At 46.1% G+C, this 20,072-nt stretch overlaps 4 protein-coding genes across 4 annotated transcripts; 3 read left to right on the top strand and 1 right to left on the bottom strand.

Annotated features, from left to right (window-relative positions):
- Positions 1-5,285: 5,285 nt before the first annotated feature.
- AGABI2DRAFT_152751 (hypothetical protein) lies at positions 5,286-6,760 on the bottom strand (the record flags this gene model as incomplete). The annotated part of the gene is made up of 3 exons (XM_006463564.1): positions 5,286-5,308; positions 5,491-5,643; positions 5,761-6,760. The coding sequence occupies 3 exons, from the start codon at positions 6,758-6,760 to the stop codon at positions 5,286-5,288; spliced, it is 1,176 nt and encodes a 391-aa protein (XP_006463627.1).
- Positions 6,761-10,077: 3,317 nt separating this feature from the next.
- Positions 10,078-12,416, top strand: AGABI2DRAFT_225490 (hypothetical protein; the record flags this gene model as incomplete). The annotated part of the gene is made up of 10 exons (XM_006463563.1): positions 10,078-10,484; positions 10,540-10,657; positions 10,710-10,993; positions 11,138-11,264; positions 11,325-11,514; positions 11,577-11,911; positions 11,972-11,994; positions 12,058-12,151; positions 12,202-12,324; positions 12,378-12,416. Coding segments are annotated over exons 1-10 (1,731 nt in total), but the record flags the coding sequence as incomplete, so codon positions are not given.
- A 1,129-nt stretch (positions 12,417-13,545) lies between these two features.
- Positions 13,546-16,130, top strand: AGABI2DRAFT_74687 (hypothetical protein; the record flags this gene model as incomplete). The annotated part of the gene is made up of 6 exons (XM_006463562.1): positions 13,546-14,269; positions 14,405-14,739; positions 14,801-14,914; positions 14,976-15,104; positions 15,186-15,645; positions 15,694-16,130. The coding sequence occupies 6 exons, from the start codon at positions 13,546-13,548 to the stop codon at positions 16,128-16,130; spliced, it is 2,199 nt and encodes a 732-aa protein (XP_006463625.1).
- A 1,130-nt stretch (positions 16,131-17,260) lies between these two features.
- On the top strand, positions 17,261-19,952 carry AGABI2DRAFT_179918 (hypothetical protein; the record flags this gene model as incomplete). Its single annotated transcript, XM_006463561.1, has 17 exons — positions 17,261-17,422; positions 17,472-17,642; positions 17,696-17,786; positions 17,834-18,081; positions 18,135-18,253; positions 18,316-18,324; positions 18,379-18,561; positions 18,614-18,629; positions 18,682-18,800; positions 18,854-18,873; positions 18,926-18,951; positions 19,002-19,131; positions 19,184-19,205; positions 19,275-19,376; positions 19,428-19,480; positions 19,529-19,696; positions 19,750-19,952. The coding sequence occupies 17 exons, from the start codon at positions 17,261-17,263 to the stop codon at positions 19,905-19,907; spliced, it is 1,797 nt and encodes a 598-aa protein (XP_006463624.1). The 3' UTR covers positions 19,908-19,952.
- Positions 19,953-20,072: the final 120 nt, after the last annotated feature.

Genomic DNA, 20,072 nt, shown 5'->3' with positions numbered 1-20,072 from the left:
AACACATGGAGGTTATTCCACGGTGACCTTAGAGGGAAAAACTTGTTCACAACCATAAACTTACATCCCATTCCGGAGCCAAAATTGAAGGAAATTCCCCTGCCAGCAGTCAGTCTAGCCATATTGTAGCAGGGTAGCGCTAGTGGAAGCGACTGTTACTGTGTCCCTATATATCGCGTCGTCGGTTCCCTCAAGTAAACCTGATCCGGAAAGAGCGCCAATGGGAGGAACGCACGATTTTAAAACGGTGTGTGAGCGGCCTATGAGCCTATGCGAATTTAGGACTCGTGAAAATCAGCGGATATTGCGTTTCTGTTCCAACCCCATCTTCCAAGGTCAGTCCCGTCTCCGAAACTGGTAGCCGGGATCAGCTGCGGTTGATTACGAGAGTCTAACGTTGCTACGGATGAGGCAAGCCGAGAGAGAGTGACTAGAGCGAGAGATGGGAGGGAGAGAGGAAGCTGAGTGATTCAATGGCAATGAGCGTGCGGAAATTTATTTTATTTTGTTTCCTACATACCCTCCAATATCACGGGGTTAGATGTCTGTATCGGCCTTACCCAACGGTCCGGTTGCGTCCTTGTTCCTGATCAAAAGAGATCGTTCCGTTCAAGGTTGACAGATTTGACATGCCAACGGGTACTTATCACCGAAACGGATAATTATCACCGACTTACATGTCTAGATTCAGGTCCATATGATTGAATGGCATCGGAAAAGTATTCTGTATATCTTGACAGGCATCGCCGATAAATACAAATACTAGGAACTTGAAGCGGGAAGGCCATGAAAGCACCAAGCGACGTCCCTTAAGTACTTCAACTTAAGTCGAGCTCATCAGCAAATCGTTCATCAATGGATCTCCACCTCTGTTCGAATGCTAAAAGTGGGCTTGTTAGCTCTCTCTGCGGGTAGTTCAATGGTTTTGAGACGGGTGCCCTTGGACACTTGTCAAAGTGGCGTTCAACTCGTATGCATGGGTTTCGACATCCTAGTCAACAAGGCACAGAGATCCATCATCAACCTAATATAATCTCAGTGGGACCGGATTCCAGCGAAGCAGGATTGAAAGAGTAACTCTCACAGCATGAATTCAGTCGATCCTTGGAAAATGAAGGACTTCGTCACTTGGTGCCTTACCTTCATTCAACATAACATTGAATTTCAAACGGTGTGCCATTTCCCATGGTACAGTCGACGACTGTGATTCTGCATTGAGTCATGCCAGTGAGCATTGCTACACATTAATGTGAGCACGTACGCGAGCAGTAAGTTGGTCTGGCAGTCACTGAATTGATCGACCGTCTGATTCCTTGCGTAAGTTGACAACCTCAAATACAGTCCTCCTTGGTGCTTTTTCCTTGCGAAATATAACCTCATTTGCGTCGTCTTCGCCGTAAAATCTTTCCACAAGTGACACCTCGTACTATGACCTATACGTAAGGTATCGAAAAATTAAACGTACTTAAAGCATTCCACCCACTACGGTCCGGTCAACAGGGTAGTAATGGAACTGACGAGCTCAGTCGATCACAAGTGCCAGGTCGCATTATCATCATCAGCAGTACCTCTAATGGTGCCGTATACCTTTGACCAATGATTCTCTCACTTGTACTTGCGCTTTAGGTCCCGTTCATACCTTCCAAACTTGAATGATGACTCTACAGCAGAGGAAGTCAAGCGTTTCTCAGTGATTGATTGCGCGATCAATCGTGTCACAGGAATATTCTGAAAAGCCGACTCGGTGCGCAAGTGGTGTAATAGCCGAGAACCGAAGTTAGACAGTCCCTGACAAGCTGAAAGTTCGTCAGTCCAAAGAGAATGTGTGAGGAAATTTTATGGTCGACCATTTTATTCTGAGCACTCAGCTTTTAAATTGGGGTGTTGTTGTATTTGACGTATTACCAACTAAAAGAGTGGCCAGATTAAGTTCTTGATAACATCGGCGCTTACCTTGACATCTTGACATGCCCAAGCAAGACTGAGTTGTAGCTCCTCACAAGTACGTTGATCGATTGTGAACACATGGTCCCCGGATGCGGAATGTTATTCGATCCCAAATTTCAGACCGTTCCTCTTTTTCTCTTTCAATCAGAATCTAACGACCGTCTCTTGAAAAACATTACAAAGGAGTATGATGTGTGTAACAGTTAATGCCTAGGTATTGACAAAGATTGGACACACCCTTGTCACGGCATGTGCAAAAATGTGAGCGAGCATAAGAGGAAGAATAATCAGGTGGTTAATGAGAGTCAAGTACAGCATTCCTTGGGACAATGCGGAAAAGTGCCTCCTGAAATTGAGATATGTTCCCAAATGAGGCATTCACACGCCTAATATCTCATTTTTTCGCTTTCCGTCAATCGAGCCAGAGAGCGAACAGTGGTCATCAGGGAGAAGTCATAGCATACAAGCAAGAGATGCTGCCTAAAAGACTGACACGGGACCTTAAGTTGAACTCAACAACAGATTGTCGTTGATTTGATCTCCTTCTCCCGTTCTAATATTAATGGGGTGTAGGGAATTATCCTCCGGTAGGTCAACTATCTTGATACGCGGCGCCGGTGGGTACTTCAGCGGACGTTTGACTCCGACGTTGCAAGCTACGTAGGGGAAGGTAAGTCTCAACTGCGTTCACTGAGGTATCAGCACTCACTGTTGGTGTTACCGAGACCATTGGTAATACTATCGGCGGTATCCTTCATAAGCCTGTGTGAGGTACTAATACTACTCCAAACTTCAATTCAGTATAACATGAGCATGAATACTGGGAGTAATTATCAGAAAAGGAAGATGTAAACGCTTACTTTATGAGACAAAGTATTGGGGCGTTGGTACATTTGCGAAGCAACCTTTGGGTGGTTTAAATACCTACAGTCATTATTCTTTGGGCATGCGGGGATTCCGAGTTAAAAATAGATCATGAGCATCAGCGGGACCCCGAAGCTGTGTGCCCCTGCGCCGATGCTGGGCATCTACAATCAAGCCCTGGACGAATCTTTCTGCTCCTCGGCATGCAAGGGGCGGACACAACGGCTTGATGTGCCGACTGCTCTACCCGTGCCACTGGCATGCCAGAGCGTCGAGGGGATCCGTCTGTCACAGAATGAGGGTATACCAAGAGGTGTCCTCCGATCCAGCACATTGACGAAATCATGTGACTCAACTCGAACCTGGCGACTAGACCAAATGTAGACAACGGCAAACGAGCGGCCATCAATTGGCCATCAACTGGCCATCATAAATTGATGCTCTTGCAGTCTAGTGAACAAGCTCTTGGGGTATACTGTAGTATACTGCACTTGGCATACTGGGCATATACTCTCACCATGTCCGGGATCAGCGAATCTGAGTCGATTATCTGACACCTGTTGCAGTCGGACCCCATCAATATAAGTATATAACATCAGTACCCCGGCGTATTTCCCATCACTCATCATTTTACCCAGATTTTACCCAAGATAAGTATCTTTCAATTTTTATAAGCTCTTCCGATATGGTCATAGCCCATGAAATGTATCTTACCAGACGACCCGGGCGCTCGTCAGCCTCTTGTGATATTGGGTAGATACAATTTTCAGTCGTGTCATAATCGCAAATGCATCTGGGGCTTCTCGAAGAACTCTCTTGTGGCAACATCTCAGAACACATGCCGCTCAATTGACTGTGAACAAGTATTTGCGACCGGGGCTATTTCCTACCCAATAGCAACCTATAGTAAGTAACTCGGTGTTTCTGGAGGAACTGCCATGATCACAACGATAAGCGCGTGTGGCAGTGCAAATGGCTCCAGTCCCTGAATTACGAAAGTGAGCTCGGGAATGGCGACAGCAGAACATGTCCTTTGTGAATTCAGTCCAGATTCAGTCACAGTCACTCAGAAGTGATATATGTCTTCCATCTCGAAGCTAAATCCTCTGTGCCCAGAGTCCATGATCAAGAGGTGGCAGATTCTCCGATCTGGCACATCCCCGAAATCACCTAACTTTACTCGAACCTGGCAACCAAACTCGAACTAGACTAAAAATGGGTATCGGCAAACGAGCGGCCAACATCCTGGCCATCATAAATGATGCTCCAGGTAATTGAGATAAATGCAGAGAAGTCGAAAATGGTTGAAACAATGTAGCAAAATGGATTGTTCAATTAACTACTGATATCAAAGTGTTGGCTACTAGTAGAACTATGCTGACTTGGCTGCATTGTCACAATGAGAATCGTCAAGATGCGAGGAAAAAATGTTGTTGAAGATGGCTTCAGCAATCTTCCTTTTCTTCACCTTGTAATGAGTCTTGCGTCGACCGTGCATCAGTCAGGCATATACCTCATGTCGATTGAAATGTGTTTGATCGACTGACGGCCGTAGGTCGCCGACTGATTGGAATGTATGGCCGTGGACAAGCCGTTGACACGGACTAGACCATATATGGCCCCCCCCCCCACCCCGTGACTTCGGGGATGTGCCAGATCGGAGAATCTGCCACCTCTTGTCCATGATGTTCTGTGATGTTCTAGGTGGACCAGCTTGACAAGTAGCAAGGACCCCGGGGAATACCTCCATCGATCTTAAACCTAGATCCCAAGATCCCCCGATTGTGGCTTTCTGTTCCATCCTTCGCGTTTGCGTGTCCGCGAAGAGGTCTGCATCAGTCCCGTCTCCGAAACGCGCCCTCAAAAGTGGGCCAAATTTTCTTGAAAAATCGTAGAAAAATCGCAAAAAATTCTGAGGCATCAACACGGGCTATTAGAATGAGCAAAAACACGACTATTTTCAACCGAAAATATTTACGGTACGTTTTAACCACGCAAAGGCACTTTACAGGACATAGCGTGTAGACAAATTAACCCGGAACAGACAGCTGCTACAGGAAGCTCTACCGATACCACGAGTATCACGGAGATCTGTCGGTTACAAGAATTCTTTCCCCTTTTTTTTTCTTTTTTTATCATTATATATGGAGGAACGGCTAAGTTAGAGCTTGTTTGATAAAACAAAAAACAAAAACAAAAACAAAAAAACCTTTGTTACTTGAGATTTAATGAATCCAGATTGAGACTGACTCGGATTCCGATGTTTGTCTCCCTCAACTATAGAAGTCGAACTAGGACATTATCTCATAAATGGTCGTTGAATCAAAGTCGTAAACAAAGAGAAGTCAAAACTAAGTCTAGATGTACTTGTCGGGATAGCTTCATACAAAATAACACGCACAAAAATGAAGGTAGTGGATTACTTACTGGTATATCCGAACGTAAAAAAAAAAGCATTAGTCATCGTAGTCAGACTAGTCCGCATAGAAAAGAAGGCCTACGAAAAGAAAAAAGATCCTCAACGGTATCCTCAGCGAAAACCAAGCGACCAATCATAGAAGAATGACAAAGAAAGATTTCAAAAGGTACCATCAAACTCGTCCTCCACTTCCTCAGTACGGGTTTGAGAAAGAAAAACACCATCTCTCGACTTTCCATTTCCAGGTATTCGATTTAGACTGAATCCGGTACTAGGAAATCCTCCTCCTTCCTTCGTGCTATCCGCACCGTGACGTTGGTTGATATCGTCGAACCCTCCATTGACATCGTCTTCAATGTCGAAAAATCCTTGACCCTGTTCGATTGTGTTAGGTGAAATAACTTTAACAAGTTCTGAAGTCGAGCCAGGATGAGGATGGGCGAGATATGAAGGAGATGTGGGAGAAGAAATGGGAGGGCTGTCTGAACGTGTAGTCGTTGACGAACGAGTAGCTGTAGATTTAGATGGACCTCTCTTGTGAGCATATGACGATATTGAATTCGATTTCGTCCTTTTCGATTTATGCGACGAGGAGGTAGATGAGGACTTCATAGGCTTGGCGTCTCGTGGTGGCTGAGGATAGCGATACGGTGAACGATCGCTCAATGAGGTGGAAGTACGACTCCGGGAATCAGAACTCCTATTCAAACTCTTCGCAGCTTCACTTGGTGTAGGTACTGTCCTGCGGGCATATACCATTCCATCCAGATCCGCACCTTCATCATCATCATCTTCGTCCATAGCCAAATGAGGTATAAGAGAAGTAGGAGAAGGGACTGGCTTTCGTCGCTCTTGAGATTGGTGGGAAGAGGATGACCGAGCTTCTGAGTGGTTTGAGGGTCGAAAAGGTGAAGGTATACCGGGATAGCCATCGCCGCTTCCTTGGAACCCTTCAAACTCCCCAACTTCCGAGGCCGATACCGCAAGAGCTTTAGCCATCTTCTTCATCTCTTTCCGCTCTCTCCTTTTTCTTCTCCTCTCTTCCTTTTGTAACTTATCATCTTCTTCGGCCGCATGAACCGCGGCGATAGTACGAGAGGATATACTATCGATGGTATCAAGATCCAAAGGAGCCGCATCGGAGTCGAAAGTTGTGGCAGAGTGAGTAGTAGTCGTGGGTGTTATAGCGCCGGGAGCTGTGATGCGCCTGTTGGTGTAGAGAGGGTCATAGATGTCATCTGTAGGAAGTTGGATAGCGGGTGGACGTCGACCGAAGAGATGAAATCCAAAGAGGGTAACGCCACGTTGTTTCGGTTGTCTCCTGCGGCGTGAATTGATGTTCCCGGGATTTGAGTGGAGAGACAGCGTCTCTGGATCGAGAGATGAAGAGGACTCCGGGTCAGCGAGAAGACGGTGAAGCTGGTCCTGGGAGGGTGATGAGAGGGAGAGCGCTGAAGGAGAGTTGCGGAGACAGGGAAGGCAGGAAGAAAATGCGCTGAGCCTGTCAGTCCACGAAAATGCGGTGGCCATGGCGGTCGGTGGCAGAAATCCAGAAAACATATGATTTCGGTCAAACAGGGCTGGCACCCGACCCATCATCATCCCACGGTCCATTTAAATCCGCAGCAGCGGGGTTCGACTCCCCCTGCCGTTCATCGTCCTTGAGACTGGCTCTCAAGATGGACATCTCGTATTTAATCTGCACAAGGTAAGTTCTAATACCCTACTATGATTCCCGGAGCTCATCCGCATATGAACTGACGAGGACGCGCCCCGAGCGCTCATCGGTCAGGCAGAGCAATTTTTATAAGATCATTTACCGGATATTTGCCTGCGTGATTTTTTCCTCTGCGCAGTTGTCGGTGTGTCAATGAAGCTATTCATCTAGTTGATTCAGGGGGTACAAACAAGTGCGTTGAAGAGTCATAGGTAATCGTTCGATCTAACTAATCCTTTCGGGCAGAACGCTAGATCGGTGAACTAGGTTTTGTCGCATAGTTTTGTCAAACAACAGACCCCACTTCTCTGACGGAACAGCTGTTGAGATATGCTCGAGGGAAAGAAGAATTAATGGATCTTTCCTGCCTATTTACTTCCTCGGCTGAAACCATATACCGTACCTCCTTAATTCTTACCACTGGTCTTTGGGTTTATCCGGTGCAAGAATTTCATCATAATGAGTGACCACTCACCTCTACCCGACAGTTGCCTTGCTCCCGCTATCAGCGGGTGTCTGTCCCGGGTTACTGGCTCGTGTCAAGGTGGACTCGGAGCGTTTAGTCAGGGCCCTCTGGTCAGCAGGCTTTCGCCCCAGGAACATCCAACTCCTCGGTGCCCTATAATAGAAGGCGGTGGCACTCAGATACGACAAGTATACAGACCCAGACAGGGAAGAAATTGAAGTGGAAGGCAATTGAGTCGCCAAAAGCACGAAGAAGGTATCATACCTGATTACACTAAATTTTTATATTAGTTACGTCTTCGGAGTATACATCGTCTTTCTCTGGATGAGAGATACAAAATTATGTCCATCCTGTAACTTGAGTTAATGCGAGGTACAGCCCGGGAACCCATCGGTCGCAAACTCATCTTCGCAATTACATTCATTCTTTACACCATCTCATTCCTCGGATAAGCGCGGGTCAAAAAACGTGGTAATACACTACTTGATTCAACCATCATATCCGGCATTTTTCCCGCGTCACCTCACAAATGATTCGTGTTGCTGTATTGCGGACGATTAGCCTGTTGCAGCCACTTGTCTACCGACGAGCTGTGTGTACAGAGGTATACAGGGACCAATATCCAGGGACAAGGTTTATATTTAGTTCGATCTATATGTACTCGATCTGACGCATGATCGTTTGATTAGCTTGTTGATGAGTCGATCCCCCTCCACCCAATTGATGTCGGGATAATCACCTAAGATAATCACTCCGTATTTTTGATGAAAAGGTTAGTGTCATTCAAAAGGGTCTTAGTGGAAGGCAACGTTATTCCCCCGACTTGTGCTAACTCACTTGCTCACGTAATTTCCCACGTAAAGGGGAAGCGACCAACGACAGTAAGAGCAGTTCAGAGGATCCTGTCAATGTAGTGGAAAACACATATGAATGCCTGTTCAGATCCTTTTGATTGCGTGAAGGGTTCAATATACGACGGAGCGAATTTCTCACTTCCTAAAATGGGTTTAATCAATCGCATATGATAGTTTATTCGTTACAAATCGGCTTGTTAAAAAAATATTCAGCCTCACAACTATAATAATTTTCACGGCGGTTCCACTCCTAACCGAGAATCCCATAGAACGTGCTAATTCTTTAGCGCTAGGTACACATGTTTCCCAGTTTCAGATTATTCACGTTGCCGCGCTACGCACCAGATATTTGGATGTGCGTGGAAACCAATTCTGTCATGCGATACTCTTGAATTAGATCATTTGCCTTAGAGTCTACCGACATAATTTTCTTCAAAAACGTTCAACTTCTATGCGAGCAAGTACTATTCGGAAATATGCAGTGAGCGTACCAACAAGACAGCGGCCTTCTTTTTAATTGAGAGAATGTTCGGCCTGACTGTCGGTACCAATTAGCTTGATTCGAAGTTCAGAAGGAAGAGAGGCATCGCATGGAAAGTAGGCGAAGACCTTGGTGCGCAGCAAGGAAGAGGCCCGGGTAGGTCAAGGTTGCTACAGTGAGCTGTACTGACTGATAGAGATTGAGAACTTGGCCGGGGAGTCACTCTAAGCAAGCGATAGATAAGTTACTCGTTGAAAAGCCGCGTATGTTTCCATCATGTCGATCGTAAAATTCGTCATCGATATTATTCAACATTTAGGTCAACGGTTTGGAGGGGATGTCTCATCCTTCTTGGTATATGCGAGGAAAGGGAGAATGGAGGAATCTATATGCTGCTTGTGATTCTATGGATTAGAATCATCCAAACAGGTGGCAAGATTGCCTGGATCATTGTACATATGATTAATGATTAATGATATTATTCCCGCGAGATCCGGTCCCCTCATCATGGCTGATGACTCATAGCCGAGTTGCGGCAAGAGAGTGATGTAGGAAAGGTAATCACTCCCGGGACCTTCTGCCCTAAGGAAGAGGAAGAACAGGTCTGGTGTAAGTGAACCCTAAGAATAACATGAATAGCCATCCTCACTCATCGGTTTCTTCTTCATGAGTAGAGAGCCCGAAGGAGCCATTGAACTCGGGGAACCTCGATGAAGTCGATGAGGAGCGGGCTCGCTCGTGCCGTGTGCGGGTATCCCGGTTTCGACATACCGGCAGAAAGCTTCGTACCGGCTTCGGCTAGATAAGGCTTAATCAGGTGAGTCGCAGTCCGATCCGGGCCGGCATTCAAGTTAGGCCGGGATGACGTGGAAAAGATAGACGACAAGGTTTTTCCGTCCCACCAGGGAGCGGACGGCAGTCAGACGCCAGTTTACGCACAGACTCAAGATTCTCGGCCAAGAATCCGCCCTTAGTAAGAGTGGCTGAGGCCTGCTCCATTTTTTTTTTCATATCTTCGTCATCTTTTCCACATGCTTCGCTTCATTTGTGCCGGACTCGACAGTATTTATCCTCGCCGACTCAACAGCTGGCCTGGTTGTCATTGTGCGTGAATTCCCCCTCATCCGACCTCCTCTTTTCCTCGTCATACCGACCATGGAACTATCTCTTACACATTCAAAAGGATCCTCCGTCACATACGATGACTACATCGCCTCGACGCCGACCTCCCGGAGACATTCACTCTCGTCATATCCCTCTCACCCACCCCCAGTCCATGATCCATCAGTTCGCCGACATTCAGTCAGCCTTGCGAGAGCCCTACCACCTTCTCACTCCATGGTTCCCTCTTCGTCCTCTCGTCCTCTCTCAACTCAATGGTTTTTTGGTCCCGCAACTGGTTCTGCTTTATTACCCAGGCGGATGACTTCCCTCGAACGAGAAATCAACCGGGACGAGCAACAAATTCAGATGTATGGTGGTGACTGTATCCATGAACCCCCGCCCAAAGCTCCGCTTACTCCCAGCGTGTCATTTGATGAGCAAGAGACAGAAGAGAGTGGGGGACAAAAACCGGAAGAAGGCTTGCCGGCGCATTCGTTCCTGTCGCCATCGGCAACTTTGGATGGGAACCTTGTTGGATGGGATGGTCCTGATGATCCCAAGAATCCTCAAAACTGGAGCTTCAAATATAAATGTTTTATTACCTTTTGTTGCATATTAATGGCCTTGGATGGGTGCGTCTTTTTTCTCTTTCATTCTAGAACACCAGACTCATTCGTCTATTTATAGTACATTTGCTTCATCCGCTCCATCTTTGGCATCACCTTCAATAAGAGCTGAATTTCACTCGTCTCGTGAAGTAGCAGACCTAATAACAACAACTTTCCTCTTGGGCTACGTCTTCGGGGTATGTGATTCTTCTTCTCAAATGCCACTCCCCTTCTCATTGATCGCTTTAGCCATTAATTTGGGGCCCGGGAAGTGAACTTATCGGTCGACGACCCATTTTCCGATACACATTAGTTCTCTACACTCTCTCCTTCCTCGGGCAAAGTCTGGCCAAAAATATGGAAACCCTTCTCGTCACAAGATTTATCTCCGGGTTTTTGGCCGCTGTTCCAGTGACTAACTGCGGCGGAGTCATCGCAGATATCTGGTCCGCTGCCGGTCGGGGCCCAGCCATGAGTTTGTTCACGGCTAGCGTTTTCCTCGGCCCCGTGCTAGGTCCGGTAATTTCGGGACTGTGAGTATCATTGTACTATCTTGACTATAAATTTGGATCTGATCCCCGCTTGTTCGTTCTTGTTCCTTCGGCTGGATTATTGGTCTCCCTCGACCCGATTGACGCTCTTTCGCGATTTCTATTTTCCGATTTCCTTACTGGCAGGATTATTCAGGCAGATGCAAGTTGGAGATGGATATTTTGGGTTATGATGTTTTTCACCGCGGCAATAACATTGCTTGTTGTGCCTTTCTTCCCGGAGACGTACGCTCCTGTAATTCTGTTATATAAGGTATTTCCTATCTATTCTTCTCATTTTCTGAGTAGAGTTTAACTTTTGATGGTTGCATAGGTCAAGCGACTACGAAAAGAAGATCCGGTATCGAACAAAAATCTTTATGCCGAACATGAAAACCAAGATTGGTCAGTCAAGGGTGTACTCAACCGGACAATTCTTCGTCCTTTCAAGATGTTGGCCGTAGAGCCCATTCTTCTCCTTGTAACACTCTACATCTCAGTTGTCTATGGATTGTTGTACGGACGTGCGTCCTTTCTGCTTACCATGTCGAAAAACACTTAACTCACGTTATCAAAATTTTTCTAGTATTCCAGGCTTTCCCAATCATCTTCACCCAGATCCATCACTTCAACATTGCAGAGACCGGACTTATATTCATCGGCACTGGAATTGGTACCACAATCGGCTCATTGATCAATTATCTCCTTACCCTGGGTTATCCAAAGCTGATCGTCAAATGGCGAGGATTCCCGCCTCCAGAGAAGAGATTGTTGAGTGGAATGATTGGTGCTCCTGCGCTTGTTATTGGAGCTCTTTGGATGGGATGGGCTGGGAATTACGAAAGTGTGCCTTGGTACGTTGCGGGTTTAGGCACGATTGTTCTTGGAATGGGTATTAGTTTGATCTTTATGAGTTTTCTGGTGAGCTTTTTGTTGTAGCTTCAATTTTGCGCTCTGACTGACATGGGTCTATTTTTGTAGAGTTATCTCGTGGATACGTATTTGTGAGTTTATTGTTCCCCCTATCATTCGTGCCTTCAACTGTTAATTAATAATGTTTTTTATAGAATGTACAGCGCATCCGCGTTCGCTGCGAACACGTTCCTTCGTTCAGCTGTAGCTGCCGCATTTCCACTATTTACAGTACAAATGTTCAATGCTGTATGTTATCTTCTATCTTCTTATCTGTTAAATAACTGATTTTTTTTCAGCTGGGCGTTAATTGGGCATGTACCATGCTCGGTCTAGTTGGATTGGTTTTCCTACCCACTCCTTTCTTGTTTTATAAATATGGCGCAAGACTCAGAGCGAAAAGTGTTTTCGCGCCTTGTATAGTACGTCTTTCATAAGCTTGAGTAGTAATATCTACTGACTGTTTTACTTTTAGGATTTGAAGATCAAGAAGGAGATCGAGGAAGAAGAGAGAAATAATAATAAGGGATCTAAAACCGATGCGGACCTAAAAGTATAATATTTCTCTTTATTTTTTCACGCGTTTGCTTTTTTGCATGGCATTTGGGATTTGTTTTACTTCATCTTCGTCATTCTCATCATCATCGTCAAACGTCATTTACATTCATCAACACTTGGGATTCACGTTTTCATGCAATCTTCTACGACATTCCTCATGGCACGGACTTCATTGCATTGTTCATGTACCACGCAGGGTAATTTAAAAACACATAAGTAGAGATGTATCGATAATCTTTATTTTCTAATCTATAACTGGATGATAACACCGGTACCACATGTAGGCCCGGAACCCTAATCGAGCAAATTAAATCGGAGATGACCACTCGAGGGGAAGCAGGTTCTTTCCCCAATCCACCGGATTAAATACTAGAACTGTAAGTGAGACTATGCGGGTAGTTCATTCTCCGTGTTTCCTTGTGGTCATACCAGCACACCTTCCGTCAGCATTGCAGCCGGCCTCGGAGGGGCGGAAGCTCTTAGTACATTTAAGCTTCTATCATGGATCGATCGGGTCGCAGTCGGGTGGAATTATGCTATGCGATGATGTTTATAATTATGAGCCATTAGTAGTCCTCGGCATTGGACTGTGCCTAACTCTGAATGCCTTTATGGTGCGTCGGAGCATTTAACAAGTCACGTTTTCTCGAAGGTGTTTCTTTTGGTCAGTCGCCCATTCAGCCATCAATTTCGTTCATTTCTTTCTCCATCATTTCAAAGACTCTCAAAGGGAACCTGCGTCTTTGCATGCAGCCTTGCCGACTTCCCCACCAGGTCAATGGAGGAAATGCAATACAAACATTGTGTAAAATGGAATAATTGTTCGTGCAACTTCAGTTCTTCCGCTTCCTTTCATCGAGGTCTGCTACACTTATGTTCAATACGAAGTAAAAAGTGAGTCGACATCTATGAAGTCTTTGACTCTAGAACGCCGCTGACAGTTGACGCTCGACAGTCATCAAACCTGAACGTTTGAACACGAACACATGATCGTGCGGGCAGACTAATGATTACCGCTCAGGCTCCGAGTCACTCTCACTCTCACTGGTTCCCAGGAGGAGCTCCTCCTCCGCCTGTTCGCACCCATGCCACCCAATTCTTCAAAATCCACAAAGAGTACGAAGCGCGCTCTAGCCAATGCAGAGCCTGTCCATTCCGCCCGTGTTCGAGTGTCCCGTCGTGCCGCTTCAGGTGTTCAGGCTTCTACTACTACTCCTGCGCCTGGCGCTGTTCTCAACTTCAAGCAAGCTAATACCTCAACGGCTTATGGACGTTTACCATCCGCCAAAATCGACACAAACCTGCGATCTTACGATCGTAGAGATCCTTTCGGTGCCATTAACACGCTCATCAAATTAATGGCCTCGCTCCCTTCTCGCGTTATCGCTTCCAGAGGTGGTGGTGGATGTCAATATAAACTCCTTAATATCGAAGAACATAACTTGTCTATGCATCTTTGCAACATCATCGAGCCATTCATTCTTTCCTACTTAACTCGCGACGACGACCAACATCTCCCCTTAAACGCCGCGAGCGCCAATTCCAACTCCATGTTACCAAGACCGAAAATCATGCTCATGCGCCAACCGACGGAAATACTTGATAAAATCGCATCATTCATCAATACACGTGAGGATTTGATGACTTTCGGACTCACCTGTTCGAGACTTTCCGAGATCGTGTTCCCTCGGCATTGGGAGTATCGCGTTATCAAGGCCAAAATATCTATGATTGGAGTATGGAAACATTTGTATGAAAGAGTTGATTTGGCGGCGAATGTCAGGGTCGTCGAGATTATGGATGAGAGAAGTGATAAACGAGTTTTATTGCCGAGAGTTTGTCGGAAAACGGTTGTTGGTTCATCATCTAGTGCCAGCCAAGGCGGAAAGGGTAAAGGTAGGATGAAAAAGCTCGAGGCCGTTGTTAGTGCGACAAGCACCGAAGACGACGCATGCTCAAGTTCTGCTAACGACGATGGAAATGCTCATCATACTGATGGCGATGGTACCACACTCCGTAGGGGTTTCATTCACAAGAGGCAAGAAAAGTATTTCGTCGCTGCGTTGGCAAGATTTACTAGACTGGCGAAAATTAAATGGGAATCCAATCATTCACCCTTTTCCATCGTCGATGATGGTACAATCTGGAGAACGCTGACTGATACATGTGGAAAATCATTGGAATCACTTGTAGTATTCGATAACATGGCTTTCTCTCCAATGGACGATGAAGGAGACGAAGTTGAACACGAGAGTAAAGTCACGTTGACAGGGTCTGCTGTGCGCACCTTCTTATGTTTTCAGTGACCTTGTGACTGATCACTGGCTCACTTGCCCTTAGTTGGTCAACTTGCGGTCTATTACCATACAGGCACCCCAGGCCAGTTATGGCACGCCCAGGACCCCCTCACTTACGCGAATTGCTTCGGTTCTCCATCAGTGTCCGAATATCCAGGTATATATTAAGCAAGAGCCAAAAACGCGTTCACCCGCATGATGCTCACACGTTTCTTCAGAATCTCGAGATAAGATTCAAGAATTCTCATACCTTGATGCCGGTTGCAAACGAATTCTTGACTTGTGGACGTTGGTCTCAGCTTACTTCGCTTACTCTCAGCAATCTTTCTTGTTTTACGACGACCACCGTAACTACGATTACGCCAACGCAGCTTCCTGATACCTCAGAGGAACCTACTATCATGGCTGCTCCTACAGTCGTAGTCCAGCAAAATCCACTTCAAGCCTTTCTCGCCGCACATGCAAACCTCGAATCACTCAAGATTTTGGACGTCGGACCTTCTCCACAACTTCGTCGTCTGCGTACCACTCCACGTAACATGTTACCCAAACTTCGTGAGCTTCACGCTAATCGCGATGTGATTAATATGATTTTGCGTGCGGAATGTGATGAACCAAGACCTCTGGAAAGCATCAAAGGATTCAAACTGATTGGAGCAGGATACAGCCTTGGTCCGTTATCTGGAACAGGGAAATATCTTAATAACCAAGACCTATTCAACGTGTCCCATACCAATCTAGAGTTTTACAGGAATTTAAGAAAGGTTGGAGCAAGTGTGAAGAGGATCGAAGTGGAAGGGTGGGGTGATCTGGACGACGTTCGAATGTTGGCGAAATGTGTACCTGGCTTAACGTGGTTAGACGTTGGCCGACGATTACGTTCAACTAGTCCCGGTCATAATCTACCTTCAACTTCAAAAAGCGGGGTCGGAAAAGGGCAAAACCAAGCCTATATCCCCGTAACAAGTATGGTTGAATGGGCTGAAGCTCTATCCGGATTTGAAGAGCTCACAACCTTTCATGGCGTCAGATTTTTCTATGAAATCTCTTCTAACGCGCTTCCTAACAACAATTCTTCTTCAACGAATGATACCAGCACAACTCGTCCGAACAGTGCAAGCTATAATACCCCGTCTATCCTGAACACCGATACCGCCATTCTTATGACCGATCGCAGCAGAATTAGAAAGAATGACGAAATTGCAGGTGTATTGACTTGGAAGTGTACAAAATTGAGGAGAGTCGATCATTGGGAAGGTACTCCGGGTTCGAATGGTGGAAAGATCATTGTGCTTTTTAGGGACTCGGATTATGGTACTGGTGTGGAGGGTAGCGCAAAGATCAGGTGGGATGTCAGGAGAGTTCGGACCTGATTAACGGTTCTAGGTCGGTCATGCGTTTACTTGCTTCAACCGTTATTTTGGGAATGATGTGTTCTATCTTGTATTGCACAGCAGAGATTTAGATTTGGCATAAGGAGCGGATTTAGTAGGTGAACTAGTGGTGCGGACTTTCCTGGCTGGACCGATGCATCTTTCTTACTGATCATATTTGTATTCGCCACCATAGTACTAATACCTCTTAGGATGTACGTGGAAATTGCACACTCGATATGCTTGAAACAGGCCTTTGAATATACCCATTCGTCACTCAATGACTGGCAGCTACATCGTCAACTGATAACAGCAATGTTTCTTAAATGCTGGCAATCAACGTTATCGGGACTGCGGACTTGGGTATATCTATATCGGTCTGCCCACGTCAGAGAAGATCCGTTATTTCCCCAGTCACCGGATACTGAATCTATCTTTGGCACCAGCGGTAGGACCACATGGGGTAACTGCTATCTTCAATGATGTTTGGTAAAGCCAAACCGATCATGTACTTCGTCTGGTACTCGCGAGAAAACATATTCTGGAAGGTCGTGTGGGTCTTCGGAAGCCAGAGGGAGGATGATGCTACAAACAATGTACGTTTTACTTCATCTCTCAGGCCTGAGTTCCAACTTCTACTATGGCCCAAGAGGTATCCAGAAGTCATTCTTTGCATCCGAAGAAATATGATGTTTATCCGTGTCTTGACCAGATTTTGCCGTAATGCTGCATGTGTAACAGAGTTCGACCGTCTAGACGCAAATGCCTGGAGCTTGTGGACCTCATTATGCCGAGCGAATCCTCCCGCCCCCGATGACCTGAAATTCCGATTGGGCTGTCATAAGATCGCCCGGATCGCATGAAGCATACCGCAACGCTCATGTGGTTGGTTCTCCATTTGGTTTTTTTTTTTGGTGTGTACCTCCTTTAATGTAGGCTCGGCTATGTTGTCTCGTCATCACGCTGGGCGGGGTTTGATCACGATGTTGAGGCGTCCATATGGCTTACCATCGGCCACGTTAGGGGCTACTTGACTTTCCCCGGATTTGCGGAGTATAAGATGAGCTTCACTTTTGAACCAGAAATCGACAGAACGGAAGAATACAGTCATCTCTCAAAAGATCGGCAACATGACATTCTCCACGAGACTAGCTACTTTTGCTGTCCTTTCGGCCATATACTGTCAAGGTCTAGCGGCTCCTGCGTCGAAATTCCGGGCCGAAATCCACAATGTTCACGTTTTGGCTCGGGGGTTGGAACTTCAAACCTTTCATCCACCATCAACGTTCAAGGTCCGTTGCAGTGAACTTACGTCTGCACCCCTCGCTCATTCCATTATAGACATTTGGTGCAGGAGTAGATCACCCGTTATCCAAGCGCGATAATCCCGATCTAAAGGAGTCCGCCATCTCCTTCTTACAGTCCCATCTCGGTGTGAACCCCGAAACTATTTCGTATAAATCTGGATATTCGGGTGAAACCGCCAAGCACGTTTATGTCAAACAAACCCATGTGAGGGTATTTTTACTGCGAATGAAGTCCATGTTCATATTTTCCAAAAAAAGAATGGTATCCCTATTGCGAACGCTGTGGCAAATGTTGCCTTTAATGACAAGAATAAGGTCGTTGCCATCGGCTCTTCATTTGTCACACCAAGTGCGTGGATTGCGGCGATTATAGATATGACTCTGATTACTAGGTAGATTATGTTGCCTCGGCTGCACCCTCTATCTCATTGAAGAAAGCTATCTCCATTGCTGAAGATGCGCTTGATGGTACACATAACGAGCACCCTCCATCCGTACAGTACATCGCCAAGGACGACGGATCTCTTGTTCTTACACATTCAATGCAAATTCAAAATAAAACCAAGGGGACGTGGTACGACACTTTCGTCGATGCCCACTCTGGAGAACTCGTGCATGTGACAGATTTCGTTAGCAAAGCTTCCGTACGTAAAATATTCACCATGAGCTTTAATCTACGTGTTGACACTACTGTCAGTACCTCGTCCTGCCAATTCAGAAGCAAAACTTAACTTTGGGCTTTGAGACCCTCACCGACCCATCAGATGCCGTCTCGTCGCCTCTTGGATGGCACTCGGACGGGAAAACGAACTACGCGTGAGTACTCTCCAAGGTGTCTGTTTGCCCGACCTCTGTATGACTCTTATCCTTCCTTCTAGTACTACAACGTGAGCAAGGCTCATTCGCCTCTAAGTCATCGCCTGATTGACACTTTCTCATAGAGGCAACAATGCTATTGTTTTCAAAGATGCTTCCACGGAGTCACTCACGACTGCGTCGTCTGAACCTCTCAATTTTATATATAAACAAGACCCTACCATCCAGCCTACTGAGCAAGTCAACGTAGACGCTGCAAGGACAAATGCGTTCTATCTGGTTAATACCGTTCACGATATCATGTATCGGTAAGTGATTACGTCATTTTCAAGGAGACCAACGAACTTAACGGACAACCAGTTACGGATTTACCGAGGTAAATAGGACTGTCCAAAAGGCAATACACTCCCTGACGTGATCTGATTTAGTCGTCATTCAACTTCCAAACGAACAATTTCGACAAAGGGGGTAAGGCTAATGATCCGGTCCAGGTTTCGGTGCAAAATTCTGCGGGATTTAACAACGCTGACTTTGCAACTCCGCCCGAGTAAGTAGAGGACTTGACGATATGCCAACAATAAAGTCTGATCTATCGGGTAGTGGACAGATGCCCCTCATGAGTACGTCAATCGATCTGCTCTGATATGATTATCAGGCTCATCCAGCCAAAAGGAATGTTCCTCTGGAACTTCATTCAGGTAAGATCTCTGAACTGGTTCTTGAACGTCTATTCACTGAATATGATAAGCCCATGAGAGATGGTTCTCTTGAAAATGATATCCTGGTGCATGAAAACGCCCATGGCCTAACAAATCGAATGACTGGAGGCGGAACAGCGGCATGTTTGCAAACTACAGAAGCTCGCGGACTGGGTGAAGGTAAGATCTGATTACATCCTCGCCTTAACGGATCTCTTCAATTTTATGATAGGCTGGTCGGATGCATTCGCAGAGTAAGTCCAGTCGCCCACACGCTCTGGCTTTCTCGGTAACTGTACCTCTTTTTACACTCTCTTCTAAAGGTGGACAGAGCATGACTCGGCGGCCGTACCTGATTACTTAATGGGAGCGTATGTCATGAACTGGCCACTCGGTTCGCGTTCTCGGGCTTATTCTACTTCAATGTGAGTGCTAGTCCAAGCATGACCGTAGATCCGACCAATATACATTATCAGGACTATCAATCCTATGACATATGCCAGTCGGAAGAACAGAAATGAGCCACATGGTTTGTGCTCTAACACTGTGGAGTCAACTATCTAATTTGGCCGGGTAGTACTTGGTGAAGTCTGGGCAAACCTGCTGCACAACGTGTATGCGACACTCGTAGGTGCTTTGGGTTGGTCCGCCACAGCGAGAACAGATCCCTCCGGATCGGAGGGCAACGTTGTTTTCCTGCATCTATTCATCGATGCCCTCGCCCTTCAACCTTGCAACCCCACTTGTATGTTTCTTCCTGCGACTTGATAATAAGTGACACATTAACGTTGTCTATAGTTTTGGATGCTCGTGACGCATGGATTCAGGCCGATGCCAATCGATACAATGGCGCTCACAGATGCTTACTTTGGAACGTCTTTGCCAGTCGTGGGTTTGGTATGGATGCCGAGGTTGGAAGTTATATTAATTCAGACACAATTCCTAATGATTGTTAATGTTCACCACGTCCAAGACACGGTTCAATTTCACTTTGTTTGCTTATGTCTGGCATGCCTCCTTATGCATACCATTAATTAAGTCGATCACATCGTGTTACGACCGAGTATTTGATGATATGGAGAACAAGTTGAAGAAGTGAATCGGTGACGCGCGTACGGCAC

This window comes from Agaricus bisporus, assembly GCF_000300575.1.
Source record: "Agaricus bisporus var. bisporus H97 unplaced genomic scaffold AGABI2scaffold_9, whole genome shotgun sequence".
In the NCBI taxonomy this organism is placed as follows: Eukaryota; Fungi; Basidiomycota; class Agaricomycetes; order Agaricales; family Agaricaceae; genus Agaricus; species Agaricus bisporus.
The sequence above is the reverse complement of the archived record's forward strand: the minus strand, read 5'-3'. Positions and strand labels throughout refer to the sequence as shown.